Below are 23,552 nucleotides of genomic sequence, written 5' to 3'. Positions count from 1 at the left end.
TGGTCATGAACTCCTGACCTCAAATGATCGGCCTGCCTCAGCCTCCCGAAGTGCTGGGATTACAGGTGTGAGCCAGCGCGTCTGACCCATTTCAACCTTTTTTTTTTTTTTTTTTTTTTTTTTTAGACGAGTTTCTCTCTGTCTCCAGGCTGGAGTGCAATGGCATGATCTTGGCTCACTGCAACCTCCACTTCCTGGGTTCAAGTGATTCTCCTGCCTCAGCCTCCTGAGTAGCTGGGACTACAGGCACACACCACCACGCCCAGCTGATTTTTGTATTTTTAGTAGAGATGGAGTGTCACCATGTTGGCCAGGATGGTCTTGATCTCTTGACCTCATGATCCACCTGCCTCGGCCTCCCAAAGGGCTGGGATTACAGGCATGAGCCACCGTGTCCGGTCTCAACCACTTTTATATTGAGACAAGGTCTTGTTCGGTCACTCAGGCTGAAGTGCAGTGGTGCAAGCATGGCTCACTGCAGCCTTAACCTCCCAGGCTCAAGCAATTCTCCTGCCTTAGCCTCCCAAGTAACTGGGACTACAGGTGTGCACCACCATGCTTAGCTAATTTTTAAAGTTTTTGGCCGGGCGCGGTGGCTCAAGCCTGTAATCCCAGCACTTTGGGAGGCCGAGACGGGCGGATCACGAGGTCAGGAGATCGAGACCATCCTGGCTAACACGGTGAAACCCCGTCTCTACTAAAAATACAAGAAAATTAGCCAGGCGAGGTGGCGGGCGCCTGTAGTCCCAGCTACTCGGGAGGCTGAGGCAGGAGAATGGCGTGAACCCGGGAGGCGGAGCTTGCAGTGAGCCGAGATCGCGCCACTGCACTCCAGTCTGGGCAACAAAGAGAGACTCCGTCTCGAAAAAAAAAAAAAAAAAAAAAAAAAAAAAAGTTTTTGTAGAGATGGAGTCTCACTATGTTGCTCATGATGACCTCAAACTCCAGGGCTCAAGTGGTCCTCCTGCTTCAGCCTCCCAAAATGCTGAGATTACAGGCATAAGCCACCATGCCCTGTCTTGTCTTAAGTATTTGCAAGTGTGTAGTTAGTGGAATTAAGTTTAAGTATATTTAGTGGAATTAAGTACATTAATATTATTGTGTAACAATCACTATCATCTATCTCCAGAACTGTTTTTATTTTGCAAAACTAAAACTTGATACCCATTAAACCATAATTTTGCATTCTCTCCTCCTTCTAGCCCCTGGCAAACACCATTCTACTTTTGGTCTCCATGACTATAACTACGCTAGGTACCTCATTAAATGGAATCATATGGCTATTTGTCTGTTGGTAAATGGCTTCACTTAGCATAATGTTCACTCATGCCTTCTTTAATGTCTTTCAGAAATGTTTTTGTAGTTTTAATTATATAAGACTTTAACACTCTGGTGGAGGTTAACTCCTAAGTATTTTATCCTTTTTGATATTCTTGTAAGTGAAATTGTTTTCATTTACTTTCTTTTCTTTTTTTTTTTTTAGAGACATGTTTTTGTTCTGTCACCCAGGCTGGAGTGCAGTGGTGTGATCATACTTCACTCCTGCCTTGAACTCCTAGGCTCAAGTGATCCTCCCAATTCACCCTCCTCAGTAGCTGAAATTACAGGTGTTCCTTTATATATGTGTGTCCAAAAACATAAACTAATAATTTTAAAAAGTGTTTTTCTCTTAAATCATGTATTAAAAAAAGCGGAGTTATACACCATTATTGCAATAGTAGTAGCTTTTATAATTGCCCTTATATTTACCTTTATTGCAATCTTTTTACTTCAAATGACTTTGACGCTGTCTAGCGTCCTTTCATTTAAATCTGCCGGACTCCCTTTACCATTTCTTGCAGAGTAGGTCTAGTGGTAATGGATTATCTTAGCTTTTGCTTATGTGTAATGTCTTAATTTCTCCTTCACTTTTGAAGGGCAATCTTGCCAGATACAGGATTCTTGGTTGACAGTTTTTTTTTAGCACTTTGAATATATCAGCCTACTGTCTTCTAGTCTTCAAAGTTTCTGATAATCTTATAGAGTCTCTCTAGTAGGTGACAAGTTGCCTCTCTCTTGCTTCTTTCAAGATTCTCTGTCTTTCAACAGTTTGATTATAATGTATCTCAGTTAGGGTCTCTTTGAATTCATCTTACTTGTGGGTACGTTGAGTTTCTTGGATGTTTACCTTCATGACTTTACCAAATTTGGGTTTTTTGGCCATTATTATTTCAAAATCTTCTTTGCCCCTTTCTCTCCTCCTCTGAGACACTCATAGTGCATATGCCGGTCTCTCCAATGGTGTCCCACAGGTCCTTTTAAGAGGTGAAGCCAGTTGGACTTCTGGGTCAGGTGGGGACTTGGAGAACTTTTCTGTCTAGCTAGAAGATTGTAAATGCACCAATCGGCGCTCTGTGTCTAGCTAAAGGATTGTAAATGCACCAATCAGCACTCTGTAAAAATGTACCAATGAGCACTCTGTGTCTAGCTAAAAAATTGTAAACGCACCAATCAGCACTCTGTAAAAGGGACCAATCAGCACTCTGCAAAATGGACCAATCAGTGCTCTGTAAAATGGATCAATCAGGAGGATGTGGGCAGGGCCAGATAAGGGAATAAAAGCTGGTCACCCCAGCCAGCAGCAGCAACCTGCTCAGGTCCCCTTCCACCCTGTGGAAGCTTAGTTCTTTTGCTCTTCACAATAAATCTTGCTTCTGCTCACTCTTTGGGTCCACACTGCCTTTATGAGCTATAATACTCACTGCAAGGGTCTGCGGCTTCACTCCTGAAGTCAGCAAGACTACAAACTCATCAGAAGGAAGAAACTCTGGACACATGTGAACATGTGAAGGAACAAACTCCGGACACACCACCTTTAAGAGCTGTAACACTCACAACGAAGGTCCGCAGTTTCATTCTTGAAGTCAGTGAGACCAAGAACCCACCGGAAAGAATAAATTCCGGACACACGTTAGGTTCTGTTCACTTTTTTCTAATCTTTTTCTCTTTTTGTTCTTCAGATGTAATAATTTCCATGGTCTTATCTTCAAGTTTGCTGATTTGTTCTTCTGCCTACTCAAATCTACCTTTGAATCTCTTTAGTGAGTTTTTCATTTCAGTTGTACTTTTTAGCTCCAGAAATGTCTTTTGGCTTCCTTTTAGGTTTGATACCTCTTTATTGCAATTTCTATTTTGTTCACACATTGTTTTATTGACTTTCTGTATGTCTTCCTTTAGTTCTTTGGGTATCTTTAGTACAGTCATTTTAAAGTCTTTGTTGAGTAGGTCTACTATCTGGTATTTTTCCTGGGTGGTTCCTATCAGTTTATTGTTTTCCTTTGAATGGGACACAGTTTTCTTTTAACTGTATGCCTTACGATTTTGTTGTTGTTGAAAACTAGGCACTTGAATCTAAGAATGTGGTAACTCTGGAAATCAGAGTCTCCCCCTTCCTGAGAGTTTTCTGTTATTTTCTGGTATTATTGTATTTCTTGGTTGTGGTAAACTGTCTCTGTGCCAGGAATCAGCCTAGGTATAAACTTGAGGTCTTCTCAGGTCTTTTCTGTGCCTTTCCCTGGGCTTGTGTGGTGACTTTCTAAGTTTCTCTGTAAATTCAGTTGCTTTTGAATGTCCTAGTCTTTAAATATTTGGCTACCAAATGGGGAAAAAGAGAAAAATGAAGGGAGAAAAAGGCTCTGGCCCTTTAAGTTCCCTGGACGTTGCTTCAGCCAGAGGAGGAAGGGCTTGCAATGATGGGGAGGGGCTGGTCCAGCAATGGCTGGCGCCTCCGTATCTGCACTTCTGATATCAGAGGCAGCAATCAACAATCAGGGCACCCGTCTCTGATATTTGGAGGATGGCATCTGATTGCACATCCTGGCTCCTGCAAGCCATATAAGCTGCTCCTGGAACGCATGCACAGCTGCCTGCCAAGGGCTGGGGGCTGGGGGATGGGTAACAGTTACTGTGCTGGGAGCAGCCACAATTTACCGTTCGAGTCTTCTTCAGGAAGTTGTGAGCCTTGAATAGACTCCAGAAATCCAAAATAGTTACTTTGGACAGATTCTGTCACTGTAATTGCAGTCTAGGTGAGGAGATGGAATCCTGGTGCCTCCTACTCTGCCATCTTCCCAGAATTCTCTCTCTCATCCAATTAATTTGTATTGACTGTCTACTATGAACCAGGTACTATCTGTCCCCTGGGGATAGATTTATGAGCAAGACAGACAAGAATCTCTTCTCTCACAGATCTTATTTTGGGGAGTCAGATAACAGACAACTAAGGCTGGGCAAGGTGGCTCACACCTGTAATCCTCACGCTTTGGGAGGTGAAGGTAGGAGATCTGCTTAAGGACAGGAGTTCAAGACCAGCCTGGCCAACATAGTGAGACCCCTGCCTCAAAAAAATAGACAACTAAAATAGATAATATAATTTCATGTAATGATAAGTGCTATAAAAAAATATTTGAGTATCTGTAGCAGACACTGCAGTTGTTCCATCCGTGTCCTGTCAGCATTTAACACTCTCATGTGAGCTGGCTTGGTTCCTGCTGGCAGCACCTGCAACTACTCACCTGAGGGCTCTCTCTCGCTTCTCAGAGATAAGGATGGCAGAATAGGAGGCACCAGGATTTCATCTCCCCACCTAGACCGCAATTGGCAGAAACTGTCTAATGTAACTATTTTGGATTTCTGGAGTCTATTCAAAAGCTCACAACTTCCTGAGGAAGACCTGGATGGTAAATTGTGGTTAATTTTGGTCAATCTCAGCTCTCAGCACTGTTACTCAGCCCCCAGCCCCCAGCCCCCAGCCCTTGGCAGGCAGCTGTACATGCGTTCCAGGACCTGCTCGTGTGGCTTTCAGGAGCCAGGATGTGCAGTCAGACTCCTGGGTGCAGGACAAGCTGGCAGCATCAGAGAGAATTGAGACAGCCCTAGAGAGCTGAAATAACACATACTGATATGAGTTGTGGATAAGAATCTCGTTTCCTTCCTCCGCAGGCAGGTAGCTCTGAGGCACGTTCTTCACCGGCTTCCGGAGTTCCTCAGTGTCTTGAGTGCCAGTTATCTACAGTGGTAATTTATTTATTTTTTTGATGGAGCTGGAGTACAGTAGTGCAATCTCAGCTCACTGCAACCTCCACCTCCTGGGTTCGAGCAGTTCTCCTGCCTCAGCCTCCCGAGTAACTGGGGCTACAGGGGTGTGCCACCACGCCCGGCTAATTTTTGTATTTTTAGCAGAGACAGGTTTTGCCATGTTGGCCAGGCTGGTCTCGAACTCCTGACCTCAGGTGATCCACCTGTCTCAGTCTCCCAAAGTGCTGGGATTACAAACGTGAGCCACCATGCCCGGCCAGTAATTTGTTTAATTACATGTCTTTTATAAGCTCTTTCTTTCTTTCTGTTTTTTTTTTTTTTTTGAGACAATATCTCACTGGAGTGTAGTAGTATGATCATGGCTCACTGCAGCCTCCAACACTTGGGCTCAAAATGTCCAAGGGACATTTTGCAAAGAGTGTTTTCAGGGAGATAGTTTGATCTCCTACACCTGTTTGATACATATTAATGTTTAATTAATTAATTAATTAAAAAAATTTAAGAGATGGGGTCTTATTATGTTGCCCAGGCTAGAGTACAGTGTATAGTGGCATGATTGTAGCTCACTGCAACCTCGACCCCTTGGGTGCAAGTGAACCTCCTGCTTCAGCTTCCTGAGTAGCTGGGTCTACAGGTGCACAGTATCACACTAGCTAATTAAAAAAATTTTTTTAAGAGACGGAATCTTCCTATGTTGCCTAGGTTGGTCTTGAACTCCTGGGCTCAAGCCTCCCACCGTGGACTCCCAAAGTGCTGGGATTACAGGCAATGAACCATTATGCCTGGCATTCGCTCCTTTTCCTCACTTTCCTGCCAGTGTTTCCGGGATCACCTTCCAGACAAATTACTTACGCGTGAAGCCTTGTCTCAGCGTCCACTTATAGCGGAAACCAAGCTAAGATTTTATCAAGAGTGGGGATGGGGGAGAGGTGGGAGGGAACAGCCAACAGCCTATAGATATGTCCCCACCCACAGTCACCAGGTCAGGTGCACACTCGGTGGTGGCTCATTGAGAAAGCCTCTGCAGGTTGGACAGCCAGTCTGAGATCTTGCCTATATTTTTACAGAGAGTGGACCCTTGGCCACTGTTCAGGGCAAGGAGGGGCCTCCCTGTCTGAGTTCGAGCAGCCCCCGTCATGGCCAGAGTGTGAAAACTTTTCCCAAAGCAAACCCAGCTGATCCACTAAACTCCTCCCCCAGCACCCTGGTTGGTGTCTTTTCATCTTGGGCTCATGACTTAGTTCTTCCTTTCCTTGGCCTCTTTACCTGCTAACAAATACAGGTAACCTGTTGTTTTAAATTATCTATTGGTTTTTTTAATGATTATGAAAGTCTTTTTTTTTTTTTTTTTTGTATAAAGATCTTTTTTTGTTTTTCTCTTTGAGACAGGGTCTTGCTCTGTTGCCCAGGCTGGAGTGCAGTGTTGAGGTCATAGGTCACTGCAGCCTCAAACTCCTGGGCTCAGGTGATCCTCTTGTCTTGGCCTCCTAAAGCACTGGGATCACAGGCATGAGCCACTGCACCTGGCCTGTATAAATGTTTTAAGTACAAATAATACAGAAAAGAAAATTAAAGTCATCTTATAGAAGATTGAATACAACCACAGATTCCTCCCATTGGGAGGTGGGATCTGTGTCCCCTTTGCTTGAACGTGGATGAGCTCTGTGACTGCCTGATCAATGGAATGTGGTACAGATGACTTGGTGCCAGTTTCCAGATCAAGACCTTAGTAGTCTGGAAATTTCTGCTTCCTGTCTGTTGAAACACTTGCTCTTGAAACCCAGCCACCACGCTGCGAGAAGCCCAAGCCACATGGAGAGGGCACATGGGGGTGCCCAGGTGATAGTCCCAACTGAGCTCCTAGCCCACAGCCAACTGCCAGCTGTGGGAGTGACCCATTTTGGGAGCCCAGCCCAATTGAGCTTTGGATTACTCCAGCCCTGGTCATGATCCGACTGCAATCATGTGAGACCCTGCTGAGAACTGCTGAGGCCAGGCGATTCACAGATATGCGAGAGATTATAATACCCTGCTGTTTTTAACTACTAAGTTTTGGAGTAACTCACTCTGCAGCAATAGATACTGGAACATACCTGTAATCCTTCCATCTTGGAGATAACGACTATTAACATTTGGTTTTCCTGCATATATATATATATATATATGATTTATTTTTGTATGTATGTACTTATTTATTTAATTTTAATTTTTTATTGTTCGAAATTGAGTCAAGCTGTATTGCCCAGGCTGGAGTGCAATGGTGCAATCTCAGCTCACTGCAACCTCCGCCTCCCAGGTTCAAGAGATTCTCCTGCCTCAGCCTCCCAAGTAACTAGGATTACGGGTGCCCGCCACCACACCTGGCTAATTTTTGTATTTTTAGTAGAGATGGGGTTTCACCATGTTGGGCAGGCTGGTCTTGAACTCCTGACCTCCGGTGATCCTCCCACCTCGGCCTCCCAAAGTGCTGGTATTACAGGCGTGAGCCACCACGCCCTGCCTATATATATTTAGAGACACGGTCTGGTTCTGTTTTCCAGGCTGGAGTGCAGTGGTGCAATCATAGCTCACTGCAGCCTTGACCTCCTTGGCTCAAGCGATCCTCCCACCTCAGCCTCTTGAGTAGCTGGGACCACAGGTTGTACCATTACGCCCAGCTAATTTTTTTTTGAGACGGAGTCTCGCTCTGCCACCCAGGCTGGAGTACAGTGGCCGGATCTCAGCTCACTACAAGCTCCGCCTCCCGGGTTTAAGCCATTCTCCTGCCTCAGCCTCCCGAGTAGCTGGAACTATAGGTGCCCGCCACCTCGCCTGGCTAGTTTTTTTATTTTTATTTTTAGTAGAGACGGGGTTTCATCGTGTTAGCCGGGATGGTCTCAATCTCCTGACCTCGTGACCCGCCCGTCTCGGCCTCCCAAAGTGCTGGGATTACAGGCTTGAGCCACCGCGCCCGGCCTCGCCCAGCTAATTTTTAAAATATTTTTTGTAAAGTCAGGGTCTTGCTGTGTTGCCCAGGCTGGTCTTGACTTCCTGAGCTCAAATGATCCCCCTGCCTTGGCCTCCCAAGGTGCTGAGATTACAAGCAGGAGTCATCATACCTGGCTAGATATAAAAATTATAAACATAATTTTAAACCAAATGTACATAATTTTAATTGCTTTTTTTTTTTTCCCCAGCCAGCAAGCATTTTTTTCCATCTAGTTATCAGGAAAGTAGAACTAGAGGCAAAAGAAAATGTGTTGAATGGTGAAACCCTGTCTCTACTGAAAATACAAAAAATTAGCTGGGCGTGGTGGCACACGCCTGTAATCCCAGCTACTCGGGAGCCTGAGGCAGGAGAATCACTTGAACCCGGGAGGCAGAGGTTGCAGTGAGCCGAGATCACACCACTGCACTCCAGCCTGGGTGACAGAGGAAGACTGTCTCAAAAAAAAAAAAAAGGTGTTGAGAAAGAGTGAAAAAAATCGTTGGCTTGAGATTCACATTGGTGGTCACATAAAGGTGAGGTTTGTGTTCCGTGTGTGTGTGGAAGGATACCTATTTTCTTGTGCCTTTGAAAACAGAATTAAAAGTGGCAGACACAGGGGAGGGTAAGGATAGATGACAGAGTGAAGTATCATTGAACCATTCCTCTGTTGTTGAATATTCAGGTCTTTTTTTTTTTAGCCTTTCACTATTAACAATAATGCCGCAACGAACAAGCTTGCATATATATATATATATTTCTTTTTTTTTTTTTTTTTGGAGATAGAGTCTTGCTCTGTCACCTAGGCTGGAGTGCAGTGGCACAATCTCTGCTTACTGCAACCTCTACCTCCAGGGTTCAAGCGATTCTCCTGCCTCAGCCTCCCAGGTGGGATTGTACGTGCCTGCCACCACGCCTGGCTAATTCTTTTGTCCTTTTAGTAGAGATGAGGTTTCACCACGTTGGGCAGGCTGGTTTCAATTGCTGACCTCAAGTAATCCACCCGCCTTGGCCTCCCAAAATGCTAGGATTACAGGCATGAGCCACCGAGCCCAGCCAAGCTTGTACATATACTTTTGACTATACTTCTTAACTATTTCTTAGGATAAATTACTAGTAGTGAAAATTCTTGGGTGAAGAGCTTGAGGCCTTTAAAAAAAAACAAAAACAAAACACACACACACACACAAAATAAGCTGGATGCAGTGGCTCACACCTGTAATCTCAGCACTTTGAGAGGCTGAGGAAGGAGAATCACTTGAGTCCAGGAGGTTGAGAACAGCCTGAACAACATAGCAAGATCTTGTCTCTACAAAAAATTTAAAAAAAAAATTAGCTGGCCATGGCATGTACCTGTAGTTCCAGCTACTCAGAAGGCTGAGGTAGGAGGATCACTTGAGCCCAGGAGGTTAATTGAAGCTGCAGTGAGCTGTGATTATACCACTGCACTCCAGCCTGGGCAGCAGAGCTACACTCTGTCTCTGAAAAAAGCACAAAATAATACTTAAAAAGCACAAGGTGTGCCTGTACTTGAGTTGTCCTTGTATGGCTACAAATGAGGACTGCTCTGGCTGAAGGGCGCTCCCATTTCCATGGGCTGAACGAGAGACATTTTGCAAAGTGTGTTTCCAGGAAGACACAGAGTTTGACCTCCTACACTTGTTTGATCGGTATTAATGTTTGCTTATTTATTTATTTATTTTGAGACAGGGTCTCACTGTGCCACCTGGGCTGGAGTGCAGTGGCATTATTGGGGCTCACTGCAGTCTCAAACTCCTGGGCTCAAACAATCCTCCTGCCTGAGCCTCCTGAGTAGCTAGGACTACAGGCATGTGCCACCATGCCTGGCTAATTTTTTAAATGTATTTTTTTGGTAGAGACGGGGTCTCGCTCTGTTGCCCAGGCTGGAGTGCAGTGGTGTGATCATAGCTCACTGCAGCCTGGACCTCAGGCTCAAGTAATTCTCCCGCCTCAGCCTCTCGAGTAGCAGAGGATACAGGTGCGCACCACTGTGCCCAGCTAATTAAAAATATTTTTTTGTAGAGACAGGGTCTCTCTGTGTTGCCCAGGCTGGTTTCAAACTCCCAGGCTCAAGCAATCCTCTTGCCTTGGCCTCCCAAAGTGCTGGCATTAACAGGCATGAGCCACTGCGCCTGGCCCGTATTAATGTTTAGAACATGAATTCCAGGAGGCAGGCTAAGTCTGTTCAGCTTGTTCATATGCTTTGGCCAACCCAAGAAACGAGTATGTGACAAATGGCACCTTTTGGATAGTGGTAGTGACTTTGATGGTTTGAGCCAGGAAGCTGGGGAGGAAGGCTGGGCAGGCTGTGGGCAGTGCTGGGAGGATTGGGAGGAAGACCAGGCAGGGCTGTGTGGTCACTGAGCCTCCGCCCTCTTCCTTTGAATCTCTGATAGACTTCTGCCTCCTACTTCTCCTTTTCTGCCCTTCCTTGCTTTGGCAGCTTCCTTGGGGTTCCTCAGTGGCGCCTGCAACCCCCGGTTCACCTCCTTCCAGGTTCTGGCTCCTTCCAGCCATGGCTCTCAGAGTCCTTCTGTTAACAGGTGCATGGGGGTGGGGTGGGGGACTCTGGGTGAGGAGGAGGGGAACTTTTGGGTCTGTCATAAAGAGAGGGCCCAGAGTATGTAGGATTCAGTCTGGGGAGAGGCAAAGGGGATTGGGGAAGGAGAAAGGGTTCAAGAAGAAGCAGGGAGAACAGCTAGACCCAGACAGGCTAGCCAGGGAAGCCTGGATGAATGACCACATTCATGGACTGTGCAAGGCTGCTTGGTTGGTCCTTGCTTCACAGATGAGGAGACGGAGGCCCAGAGAGGAGAAGTGACATGGCCCAGGGTGCACAGCAAGTGTGAGACCCCCTTCCTGAGTACTTCCTCCTGGATCCCCTCTCACCATCTCCACTTTGCCTCCGGTTCCATTTTCCAAGGACCCGGGTGCAAATGTTTGTTGAATGACTGATGAATCAAAACGATTTGAGTTTGTTTCCTTTTATGCTTGTATGTTGTGGAAAATGAAATTCTCCACAAAAGGGAAGGAAATGCTTGAGAGCTGCATAGGAAGGAAATTATCTAATTGAGAATGCATAGAAACTTCACTGTTGGGCAAATCATCATTGTGGTGACACTGGGGGAAGAGACCATTTGGGTGCTCAGAAGGGAGGCTGGAATTCAGAGCAGGACTGGACGTACCCCATGATGGTGGTTCTTAGGTCAGGAGTCAGCGAACAGTGGCCTGGGGGCCCGATATGGCCCACCACCTGTTTTTGCACAACCTGCCAGCCAGAGGTTGAAGATGAACACTGACAATCGATTTGATCATAGGGAGCACCACCCCCAAAGAATTCTATTTGTCCCATTCATAAACCTGTATTACGAACAAATTGTACTTAATCATTACGTTTGGAATTTCCCTAATGACAAATTTGTGGACAAGTATTTTCTGTCTTGTTGTATGAGTACTTGTGCAACATATTCTATCAGCCTCTTGGCCTGCAAAACCTAAAATTTACTATCTGGCTGTTATAGAAAAAGTGTGCTAATCCCTGCCCCAGGCTATCAGAGTTGTACCTGGGAGGCAGACATCTGGATGCTGGGTTAGTTAGGGTGACCGAATGGACGGGAAGGGGAATGGAGCAGGAAGATATGCTGCTATCTCTCTTTTTTTTTTTTTTTTTTTTTTTTTTTTGATACAGGGTTTTGCTCTGTTGCCCAGGCTGGAGTGCAGTGGCATGATCATGGTTCACTGCAGCCTTGACCTCCTGGGTTCAAGCAATCCTCCCACCTCAGCCTCCTAAGTAGCTGGGACTACACGCACGTACCACTACACCTGGCTAATTTTTTATTTTTTGTAGAGATGGGGGTCTCACTGTATTGCCTAGGCTGGTGTTAAACTCCTGAGCCCAGGTGATGCTTCCACATCAGCCTCTTAAATTATTGGGATAACAAGCGTGAGCCACCACGGCCAGCCATTGCTTTCTTTTAAATTATTATTATTATCATTTTTTTTTTGTGTGTGTGTATGTGTTTTATTTTGAGATAGGGTATCTCTGTTGCCCAGGCTGGAGTGCAGTGGCACAATCAGGGCTCACTGCAGCCTCAACTTCCTGGGCTCAAGTGATCCTCCTGCCTCAGCCTTCTAAAGTGCTAGGACTACAGACGTGTGCCCCTGCCCCTGGCTGGCATGCTACTTTCCTCTGTTTCACTCTTCCCCCATTCTCCCTTTAGCCTTGACCTTATGTCATGGGTTCAACCTGGACACCGAAAACGTAATGACCTTCCAAGAGAACGCAAAGGGCTTCGGGCAGAGTGTGGTCCAGCTTCAGGGATCCAGGTGAGACCCTCAGATGGAGCCCCCTTTCTCAGTGCTTTCTCTCCAAGACTTACATACCTGAAAAAAATCAGCGATTTCATTGAGTGATTTTTTTTTTTTTTTTTTTTTTTTTTTTTTTTTTGAGACGGAGTCTAGCTCTGTTGCCCAGGCTGGAGTGCAATGGCCGGATCTCAGCTCACTGCAAGCCCCGCCTCCCGGGTTCACGCCATTCTCCTGCCTCAGCCTCCCGAGTAGCTGGGAGTACAGGCGCCCGCCACCTCGCCCGGCTAATTTTTTTTGTATTTTAGTAGAGACGGGGTTTCACCGTGTTAGCCAGGATGGTCTCGATCTCCTGAACTCGTGATCCGCCCGTCTCGGCCTCCCAAAGTGCTGGGATTACAGGCTTGAGCCACCGCGCCCGGCCAGAGTGATATTTTTGAATAGATAAATCAATTCAAAAGATACAATAAATTTATCTTTTGAATTTACAGTGTTCTAAATTCAAAAGATGCAAAAGGGTATAAGAGTAAAACTCTCTTCCTCACTCCCTTCCCCCAGTTCCCTTCCCAGGAGGGACCTGACGAATGGTTTCTTGTGTGTTGCTTTGGGGAGACTCTGTGTGTACATAACACATACACGTCCCTCCCTCAGCCAACACACCATGTGTAGCACACATTGTACTGCAATTAAGGCCTGCCTGCAGGCTGCTGCCTATTTTTGTGAATAAATTTTATTGAAAACAACCCCGTTCACTTGTCACTTACTGTTTATTGCACCCCCGCCTCCCTCCCTCCCTTCCTTCCTACCTTCCTCCCGCCCTCTCTCATTCCCTGCTTCCCTCTTTCCCTCCTTCCCTCCCTTCCCTCTAGCCCTTCTCTTCCTTCCCTCCCTCCCTCCTTTCCTTCCTTCCTTCCTTCCTTCCTTCCTTCCTTCCTTCCTTCCTTCCTTCCTTCCTTCCTTCCTTCCTTCCTTCCTTCCTTCCTTCCGTTTCTTTATTTCTTTCCTTTCTGACATGGTCTTGCTCTGTCACTCAGCCTGCAGTGCACTGGTGCAATCATAGCTCACTGTAGACTCAAACTCCTGGGCTCAAGCAATCCTCCCACCTTACCCTCCCGAGTAGCTGGGACTACAGGCATGTGCCACCACACCTAGCTAATTTTTTGATTTTTTTGTATAGACGAGGTCTCACTCTTGCCCAATCTGGTCTCAAACTCCTGGCCTCAAGTCATCCTCTTGCTTGGGCCTCCCAACTTGCTGGGATGATAGGCGTAAACCACTGTGCCTGGCTATGGCCACTTTTGAGCTGTAATAGCAGAATCCAGGAGCTGTGATAGAGACTGTATGCAACCCGAAGCCTAAAACATTTACCTTTACAGAAATAGTATTTGTGGAGGCGATAGTACCTTTCCAGAAGAAGGGGGCTGGTCTCTGCTCTTTGCTTTATCTTCCATAATACAGCCTGGTGATTTGACCAGATAAGTCCATTAATTCCATGTTATGCTTGCATTGCATGCCATAAATTTGGAGGTACTATAATTTACTTTTTTTTTTTTTTTTTAGAGACTCGCTCTGTCGCCCAGGCTGGAGTGCAGTGGCACGATCTTGGCTCACTGCAACTTCTGCCTCCTGGGTTCAAGCAATTCTCCTGCCTCAGCCTCCTGAGTAGCTGGGATTACAGCTTCCTGCCACCACGCCCAGCTAATTTTTGTATTTTTGTAGAGATGGGGTTTCACCATGTTGGCCAGGTTGATCTTGAACTCCTGAGCTCAGGTGATCCACCTGCCTTGGCCTCCCAAAGTGCTGGGATTACAGGCGTGAGCCACTGCACTTGGCTTGTAATCCCCTTTTACATTACATTAGATCTCTTGTTAATGAACATTTAGATTGTTTCCAAACTTTTGCTCTATGAACAATGCTGTCATTCTGCACATGTGCAAGCCTATTTGGAAGTAAAGGCTAGGACTGGGATTGTGGTATCCAGGGGTGCATGAGCACGTGCAATTTTGATAGATTTTTCCAGATCACCCTCTACAGAAGTGGCAACAATTTACACTCACACCAGAAATTCATGAAAATACCTACTTCCTCATACTCCCTCACTCATTTGTCAACTCAGTGTGCTATCAAACTTACTGATCTCTGCAAATTGAGTAGGTGAGAAGTGGTATCTTAATTTAGCTTTAAATTGCTTCTTTTTTTTTATGAGAGAGGTATTTTCTATGAACATGTTTTTCTTTCTTTTTTTTTTTTTGAGACGGAGTCTTGCTGTGTCACCCAGGCTGGAGTGCAATGGCCAGATCTCGGCTCACTGCAAGCTCCGCCTCCCGGGTTCACGCCATTCTCCTGCCTCAGCCTCCCGAGTAGCTGGGACTACAGGCGCCCGCCACCTCGCCCGGCTAGTTTTTTTTTGTATTTTTTATTAGAGACGGGGTTTCACCGTGTTAGCCAGGATGGTCTCGATCTCCTGACCTCGTGATCCGCCCGTCTCGGCCTCCCAAAGTGCTGGGATTACAGGCTTGAGCCACCGCGCCTGGCCATGAACATGTTTTTCTTATCTGTTGGCCATTTTTCAATTTTTTTTTTTTTTACTAGTTTGTACAAGCTTTGAGTACACTGAAGAAAGTAGTCTGGGGTATGAGTTGTGAATCTCTCTCCTTTGTGCAGTATTTTTCTTTCGAATATGCTTATGGTAGTTTATCACATATAGAAATTTATTTATTTATTTATTTATTTATTTATTTATTTATTGAGACAGAGTCTCACTCTGTCGCCCAGGCTGGAGTGCAGTGGAGTGATCTCAGCTCACTGCAACCTCCGCCTCCTGGGTTCAAGCGATTCTCCTGCCTCAGCCTCCCGAGTAGCTGGGACTACAGGCACGTGCCATCACACCTGACTAATTTTTTGTATTTTTAGTAGAGACGGGGTTTCACCATGTTGGCCAGTATGGTCTCAATCTCCTGACCTCATGATCCACCCGCCTTGGCCTCCCGAAGTGCAGGGATTACATGTATGAGCCACCGTGCCTGGTCCAGAAATTTATTTAAAATGACTGTGTGGAGGCCGGGCGCAGTGGCTCACGCCTGTAATCCCAGCATTTTGGGAGGCCGAGCTGGGCTGGTCGCTTGAAGCCAGGAGTTCAAGACCAGCCTGGCCAACATAGCGAAACCTTATATCTACTAAAAATACACAAATTAGCCAACCATGGTGGCACACACCTGTAATCCCAGCTACTCAGGATGCTGAGACAGGAGAAACGCTTGAACCCGGGAGGCGGAGGTTGCAGCAGTGAGCCGAGATCACATCACTGTACTCCAGCCTGGGTGATGGAGTGAAAATCTGTCTCAAAGAAAGAAAATAAATAAAAATAAAAATAAATGAAATGACTGTGTGGGCCGGGTCCAGTGGCTCATGCCTGTAATTCCAGCACTTTGGGAGACTGAGGTGGGAGGATTACTTGAGCCCAGGAGGCAGAGGCTGCAGTGAACTATGATTATGCCACTGGACTCCATCTTGGGCAACAGGGTGAGACCCTGTCTCAAAAAAGAAAAAAAAGAAAAAAAAAAAGTTGTCCTGGGACTGCAGGTGTGTACCACCACACCTAGCTAATTTTTAAAAACCTTTTTGTAGAGATGGGGTCTCGCTATGTTACTCAGGCTAGTTTCAAACTCCTGGCCTCAAGTGATGCTCCCACCTCAACCACCCAAGTTGCTGGGATTACAGGCATGAGCCATGGTGCCCAGCTTGAATTGACCTATTTTTACTTTTAAAATTTATTCATTTATTTTTTGGGACAGAGTCTTGCCCTGTCACCCAGGCTGGAGTGCAGTGGTGCTATTTCGGCTCACTGCAACCTCTGCCTCCTGGGTTCAAGCAATTCTCTTGCCTCAGCCTCCCGTTTAGCTGGGATTACAGGTACGCACCACCACACCTGGCTAATTTTTTGTATTTTTAGTAGAGACGGAGTTTCACCATGTTGCCCAGGCTGATCTTGAACTCCTGAGCTCAGGCCGTCCGCTCCCCTCGTGCTGGGATTACAAGCATGAGCCACTGCGCCTGGCCCTATTTTTACATGACTTCTGGTTTTTGTGTCATTCTTAGGAAGACCTTTTCTCATTCTGAGTCTTAACATTTTCCCAGTTTTTTTCTTTACTAATTCTTCCTCCTAGTCATGGGAATTCAGGAATCTGGGTATGGGCCCCCACCTTCCTCTGGGTGGCAGAACTTCTTCTGTGGTCTCCTTCTCTCCCCACATGTCGGAGTTTTCTCTATTTCCACTTCTCCCCACAGGGTGGTGGTTGGAGCCCCCCAGGAGATAGTGGCTGCCAACCAAACGGGCAGCCTCTACCAGTGTGATTACAGCATAGGCTCATGCGAGCCCATCCGCCTGCAGAGTGAGTCACCGCCCCGCCGGGCCAGTACTGGGATTCCCCCTGTGAACACAAAGGGACTTGCCAGGCACTCCTGTGTGCTGGAGGATCTGTGGTGGGGGCACAGGTGTGTGCCCCCCTACCCTCTCCTCTGCCTGCAGTCTCTCCCCTAGACAACCCCAGGCAATCCCTCCATGTTCCTTTCTTTCCCAAGATCTAGGATCCCCCTTCACTGTCAGACCTCCTTGTCTCCCGCATGGAGGTGATCCCTGCCCAGCTCTTCCACAGGCTTCTCTGTCCCCCCCGAGGGTGACCTTGCCCATATCTGTCCCCGCAGTCCCCGAGGAGGCTGTGAACATGTCCCTGGGCCTGTCCCTGGCAGCCACCACCAGCCCCCCCCAGCTGCTGGTGAGTGGCCCTGGATCAGAGGAGCATCCTAATGGGGGTGTTTGGGGGCCCATGCATGGTGGGGCAGGGGGTCTTGTGGAGGGTGGAGGTGCTGGGGTACAAGGACAGGAAGCAGGGGCAGCCCCTTCCACTGGCTCCTGCCCCCTAGGCCTGTGGCCCCACCATGCACCAGACTTGCAGTGAGAACACGTATGTGAAAGGGCTCTGCTTCCTGTTTGGATCCAACCTACGGCAGCAGCCCCAGAAGTTCCCGGGGACCCTCCGAGGTGCGTTGCATTTGGCAGAGGGAACAGATGGGCAGCAAAAGACCAGGGGAGGGGGCAGGACTGAGGTGACATCTGCTCAAGGTCTGGGCTCTGGGTGCAGAAGGGTAGGGGAAGTGGGTCCCATTGGAGAGGGAGGCTAAGGAGGTGCTAGGGTCTTGTACTTTAGGAAAACTCCTTGGCTAGGCACAGTGGCTCACACCTGCAATCCCAACACTTTGGGAGCCCAGGAGTTTGAGATCAGCCCGGGCAATGTAGCGAGACCCTGTCTCTAAAAAAAAAGAAAAAAAATTAGCTGAGTGTGGTGATGACCACCTGTAGTCTTAGCTATTTGGAGGCCAACGTGGGAAGATTGCTTGAGGCCAGGAGTTCAAGACAAGCCTGGACAACATAGGGAGACTCCTGTCTCTACAAAAAAAAAAAAAAAAAAATAGCTAGGTGTGGTGGCACACACCCGCAGTTCCAGCTACTCAGGAGGATCACTCGAGCCTGGGAAGTTGAAGCTGCAGTAAGCTATGATTGCACCATTGTACTCCAACCTGGCTGACAGAGCAAGACCCTGTCTTTAAAAAATAAGTCCAGGTCACACTGCAGAGGAGGGAATGGCGCAAGGTGTCATTGGCAGGAGGTGGGAATCTTGGGAACCATCTTGAGGGGCTGCCTTCCAGACCCCTGTTCCCCAAACCTCCATTGATTGAGATTCTGAACGACTGTATGGACCTTTTTTTTTTTTTTTTTTTGAAGCAGAATCTCGCTCTGTCACCCAGGTTGGAGTGCAGTGGCACTATCTCAGCTCACTGCAACCTCTGCCTCCAGGGTTCAAGCGATTCTCCTGCTCCATCTTCCCAAGTAGCTGGGATTACAGGTGCCTGCCACCACGCCCGCCTAATTTTTGTATTTTTAGCAGAGATGGGATTTCACCATGTTGGCCAGGCCGGTCTTGAACTCCTGAGCTCTGGTGATCTGCCCACCTCGGCTTCCCAAAGTGCTGGGAATGAGCCAGGGAATGAGTGGTGGGCATGAGCCACTGTGCCTGGTCAGGGTGCATGGATCTTTCCAGTTGCTTTTTCCCACTGCTTTGTTCAATGGCTCTGCCATCTTTTTGCTTGTCTTCATGTTGATTCTGGCACCATAGGCGAATGTTTCTCCCTTGCATGTTTTTCTTTTTTTTCTTTCTCAAGCCCTGTTCCTCTATACTTCACCCTCCACAGATAATCCTCCTTCCTCCACAGAGAAAACAAAAGCTTCAGGCATGGACTCCCTCCACTTTCCCCTTCTCTTATTTTATCTTAATAAACGGTTTTCCAGTCTTCACTGGAATTTGTTAGACAAATTCGGAAAGAGCTATAACATTGCACTTTCTCCTTTTCCTCAAATTTCCATAATGACAGCACTCCTGGCAGTGACTCACTGGTTTTAGAGGAAGACCTGTCTCTCCTCCGTTTCATGACTAAATTCTTCCATCTGGACTTTTGAGAGTCTCTCATGTACCAACTAAGGTGATCACCTGTCTTCCTTTTTTCTTTTTCTTTCCTTTTTCTTTTTGAGACAGGGTCTCGCTCTGTCACCCAAGCTGGAGTGCAGTGGCACAATCTCAGCTCACTGCAGCCTCTGCCTCTCAGGCTCAAGAAATTCTTGTGCCTCAGCCTCCGGAGTATCTGGGATCACAGGTGTGCATATACTGATTTTTGTATTTTTTGTAGAGATGGGGTTTCACCTTGTTGCCCAGGCTGGTCTCAAATTCCTGGTCTCAAGAGATCTTCCCATCTCAGCCTCCCACAGTGCTGGGATCACAGGTGTGAGCCACTGTGCCTGGCCCAGCATCTCTTGAATCACTTGTTTTCTCTCTAGGACATTTAACTTCTCCCTTCCTCTGGCTGTAAACATTCTCATTCTACCTGTATCTGAATAACGATCAACCACCACAATTGATAGCCATGAAAATGATCTTCTGTCTTCTAATCTCCTCCTCATCTCCTGCCATCTCTCCCCACCCTCACCACCCAAACTTCCTGAGTGCATTCTCTTCACCCCTGGCTGGCCTCCACCTCCCTCTCCACCTAGGGGCACTGGGTTCCGGGTTCTCTTTTCACCCACGTGTTCCTCTTTCCTGAAATCACCCAGTTCTGTGGCTTCAGCTAACACCTCTGCCTCTTTAGACCTCACTCTCAGGGTTCAAGACTACTTCTTTAAAAATGTTTTCATTTATTAAAAAATATATAACACATACACTTGGTTCAAAATTCGAAAGGGTGTGGTAGCTCACACCTGTAATCCCAGCACTTCGGGAGGTCAGGTTAGGAGCATTGTTTGAGGCCGGGAGTTTGATATCAGCCTAGACAACATAATGAGACACCATCTCTACAAAAAAAAAAAAAAAAAAAAAAAAAAAAAAAAAAAAATTAGCCAGATATGGTGGCGTGTGCTTGTGGTCTTAATTATTCAGGAGGCCTCCCAAAGTGCTGGAGTTACAGGCATGAGCCACTGTGCCCTGCCAGTCTTTCTGAAATACAAAACAAATAATCTCACTTCCTTTTCTAAGAACCTTCCGTGGCTCCCCATTGCCTACAGATAAAGTCAAACTCCTTATTGGAGTAGAGAGGCCCTTGCCCGCTGTTCTTTGCTTGATGCCACCACTGGGTTTCCATTGCCGTCACATACGTTTGCCCCTGTAGTGCTGTTTCCATCGAACGGCATTCCTGGATTCTGCCAGAATCCTTTTGAGGCCCTTGTCCCATGTATCAGTAGGAGTCTCAGCTGGGACCAAAAGCACATTCCAGTAATGTAACTGCCCAAGGGGTTCTCCTTGCCTGCTGCCTAGACAGAGCCGATTCATCAAGACAGCAGAATTGCAATAGAGAAAGAGTAATTCACACAGAGCCGGCTGTGCAGGGGACCAGAGTTTTATTATCAACTCAAATCAATCTCCCTGACATTTGGGGAGCCGAGTTTTTAAGGATAACTTGGTGGGTGGGGGGACCCAGCAAGCCGGGAGTACTGATTGGTCAGGGATGAAATCATCAGGAGTCGGAGCTGTCTTCTTGGGTTCAGTCGGTTCCTGGGTGGGGGCCACAAGATCAGATGAGCCAGTTTATTGATCTGGGCAGTGCCAGCTGATCCGTCAAGTGCAAGGTCTGCAAAATATCTCAAGTGCTGATTTTAGGAGCAGTTTAGGGAGGGTCAGAATCTTGTACCCTCCAGCTGCATGACTCCTAAACCATAATTTCTAATCTTGTGACTAATGTTAGTCCTACAAAGGCAATCTAGTCCCCAGGCAAGAAGGAGGTCTGCTTTGGAAAAGAGCTGTTACGATCTTTGTTTAAACTATAAACTATAAACTAAGTTTCTCCCAAAGTTAGTTCAGCCTACACCCAGGAATGAACAAGGACAGCTTGGAGGTTAGAAGCAAGATGGAGTCGGTTAGGTTAGATCTCTTTCACTGTCTCCGCCATAATTTTGCAAAGGCAGTTTCAGTAAGATTTATTTACAAAGAGGGGGGTTTATTTATAAAGGGAATAATTATAAAACTGTGAGAGATCTAAGGGAGCCATCAGGGACTTTGCAAGCCTTGGGCAAGCAGGTCTATTTTCACCCCTGGGCTTATAGGGTTTCACCCCTGGGCTTATAGGGTTGAGGGGCTTATAGGGAGAGCTCACCAGGGTCCGGAGAGAGTCATGTGGGGCTGGCCTCCTTCTGAGGAACAGTTGGTCTTTTGTGAAGGACATAGCTGTGCCCAAGCAACCTCAATGGGAGAACACCCGGACCTCACTGTCCTCCTCCCTCCAGTCTTCTGTTGAGCCCCCTCATCCACCAAATCCAATGGGAATCCAGAGGGCAACAGAGTCCTGGTGATGGGGTCCCTGCAGGTTGACCTCCCAGGCCACAGAGCTGAGTGGCAATGGGTAGAAAGTGGATTTGGGGATGGGGCAGAAGGCAGAGGAGCACATTCCACATCGCTTTATGTGTGTGTGCCATTCTCTTTTCTAGAATCTATTCCTTTTATATATCTGGCAAATCAATCCTTCCTTCCTTCCTTCCTTCCTTCCTTCCTTCCTTCCTTCCTTCCTTCCTTCCTTCCTTCCTTCTTCCTTTCTTCCTTTCTTTTTTCTTTTCTTTCTTCTTTCTTTTCTTTCTTTCTTGTCTTGCTCTGTGACCCAGGCTGGAGTGCAGTGGTGCGATCTCAGCAACTTTTTGTATTTTTAATAGAGATGGGGTTTCACCATGTCAGCCAGGCTGGTCTCGAATTCCTGATCTCAAGTGATTCACCTACCTCAGCCTCCCAAAGTGCTGGGATTACAGGTGCGAGCCACTGTGCCCAGCTGGCAAGTTATTTCCTGTTCTTCAAGATCCAGTCAAACATCACCACATTCCCTGATTCCCTTGGGCAGAATTAATGAAAATTTTCCATACTACTTTGCCCTTGTTTGTTTACTTACTTATTTATTTTTTAGAGACAAGGTCTTTCTCTGTGGCCCAGGCTGGAGTGCAATGGCGTGATCAGAGCTCACTGCAGCCTCAACCTTTTGGGCTGAAATGATCCCCCACCCTCAGCCTCCTGAGGAACTGGGACTACAGGCATGTGCCACTGTGCCCGGCTAATTTTTAACATATATGTATATATGTTATAAAATACATATATATTTTATAGAGACCCCATCTCTATAATATATATGTTTATATATATTATATAACATATATTTTATAGAGACGGGGTCCCATATCCTCATTGTTCAGCAGAGAACTGACATACAAAAAAGCCCAAAACACCAAGTGTCAAATTACTTGATTCATACTCTTTTTCCCCTTCCTCAGGGTGTCCTGAACAGGACATCGCCTTCTTGATTGACGGCTCTGGTAGCATCAACCCACGTGAATTTCAGCAGATGAAGGATTTTGTCTCGATCATGATGGAGCAATTAAAAAAGTCCAAAACCTTGGTGAGGGCCCATGGGTAGGTTAGGGAAGAGCTCACACAGGGCTGGAAGATACATGGCAACCGGGCCACCACGTTCTCCTCCCAGTTCAACTGCAGACATTGCCAAATTGACAGTCGATTGTGGTTTGCCTTCCTGAGTCTCTTTTCTGCTCCGTTGGATGCAGTCTCAGCATTCTTTCGCCTTTTATAAAGCGGGCAGCTCTAATTGTTAAGGGTTGGCATGGCAGATGGAGCCCACATGTCATTGCTGGCTGAGTTCTATTTTCATTTTTATTTCTTATTTTTTTGAGACAGAGTCTTGCTCTGTCTCTCAGGCTAGAGTGCAGCGGCGCAATCTTGGCTCACTGCAACCTCCGCCTCCCGGGTTCAAGCAATTCTCTTGCCTCAGCCTCCCGAGTAGCGGGGATTACAGGCGCGTGCCACCATGCCTGGCTAGTTTTTGTATTTTTAGTAGAGATGAGGTTTCACCATTTTGGCCAGGCTGGTCTTGACCTCCTGACCCCAGGTGATCCACCTGCCTCGGCCTCCCAAAGTGCTGGGATTACAGGTGTGAGCCACTGCTCCTGGCCGCTGGCCGTCTTCTAGTATTGAGGAGAGATGGGAGCTGCTGGCAGCTCTCTGTCCTGGTGAGGCAGGGGATTAGGGGCAGTGCAGAGGAGGAATTTGGAGACTGGAGTGTTTAAGATCTTTGTGGAGCTTGCTGGGAGATGTCTGAGAGGTGGGGGCACCTTCTCCAGCATCACACCAGCCACCCCCTCCGCAGTTCTCTTTGATGCAGTACTCCGAAGAATTCTGGACTCACTTTACCTTCGAAGAGTTCCAGCGCAAACCTAACCCGAGATCACTGGTGAACTCAATAACGCAGCTGTATGGGCGGACACACACGGCCACGGCCATCCGCAAAGTGGTGTAAGCTTCCCCTTTTCGCTTAGGATGGAGGGAGGAGGAGACACTTTTAGTTGGGCTTTGATGGATGAAGGGAGCCGTTCAGACAAGGGTAGTAGAGGATGCTCCCCCACGGGCAGAGGTGGGGAGGAGGGGCTGTGCGTGGTGTATTCATCAAAGGACAAGTCGTTGAGTGAAAAGTGGGAGTGGAGTGGGGAAGTGAGAAAAAGTGTCTGGAGGGAGGCTAGAAAGATCGGCTCAGGCCAGGGAACCAAAGGCGGCTTTACAACCTGTGGTGAGACATCACCATGTCTCATTTTGGGAAG

General features: G+C 47.1%; 2 protein-coding genes across 3 annotated transcripts in view; one reads left to right on the top strand and one right to left on the bottom strand.

The window, feature by feature from the left end:
- Nucleotides 1–23,552, bottom strand: part of VKORC1 (vitamin K epoxide reductase complex subunit 1) — a 502,856-nt gene that overhangs the window by 183,867 nt on the left and 295,437 nt on the right. The window lies entirely within an intron of this gene.
- LOC126944175 (integrin alpha-M) overlaps nucleotides 10,486–23,552 on the top strand; it is an 80,827-nt gene continuing 67,760 nt past the window's right edge. The window contains exons 1-7 of one of the 2 annotated variants that reach the window (XM_050773444.1): nucleotides 10,486–10,605; nucleotides 12,283–12,388; nucleotides 16,655–16,758; nucleotides 17,072–17,142; nucleotides 17,291–17,408; nucleotides 22,218–22,342; nucleotides 23,105–23,250. In XM_050773444.1, coding sequence (XP_050629401.1) covers nucleotides 10,578–10,605; nucleotides 12,283–12,388; nucleotides 16,655–16,758; nucleotides 17,072–17,142; nucleotides 17,291–17,408; nucleotides 22,218–22,342; nucleotides 23,105–23,250 — 698 coding nt within the window. In that variant the 5' untranslated portion in view covers nucleotides 10,486–10,577. The remainder of the gene's footprint in view (nucleotides 10,606–12,282; nucleotides 12,389–16,654; nucleotides 16,759–17,071; nucleotides 17,143–17,290; nucleotides 17,409–22,217; nucleotides 22,343–23,104; nucleotides 23,251–23,552) is intronic. The other variant, XM_050773445.1, reaches the window with a different exon arrangement.

This window comes from Macaca thibetana, chromosome 20 (assembly GCF_024542745.1).
Source record: "Macaca thibetana thibetana isolate TM-01 chromosome 20, ASM2454274v1, whole genome shotgun sequence".
In the NCBI taxonomy this organism is placed as follows: Eukaryota; Metazoa; Chordata; class Mammalia; order Primates; family Cercopithecidae; genus Macaca; species Macaca thibetana.
The sequence above is the reverse complement of the archived record's forward strand: the minus strand, read 5'-3'. Positions and strand labels throughout refer to the sequence as shown.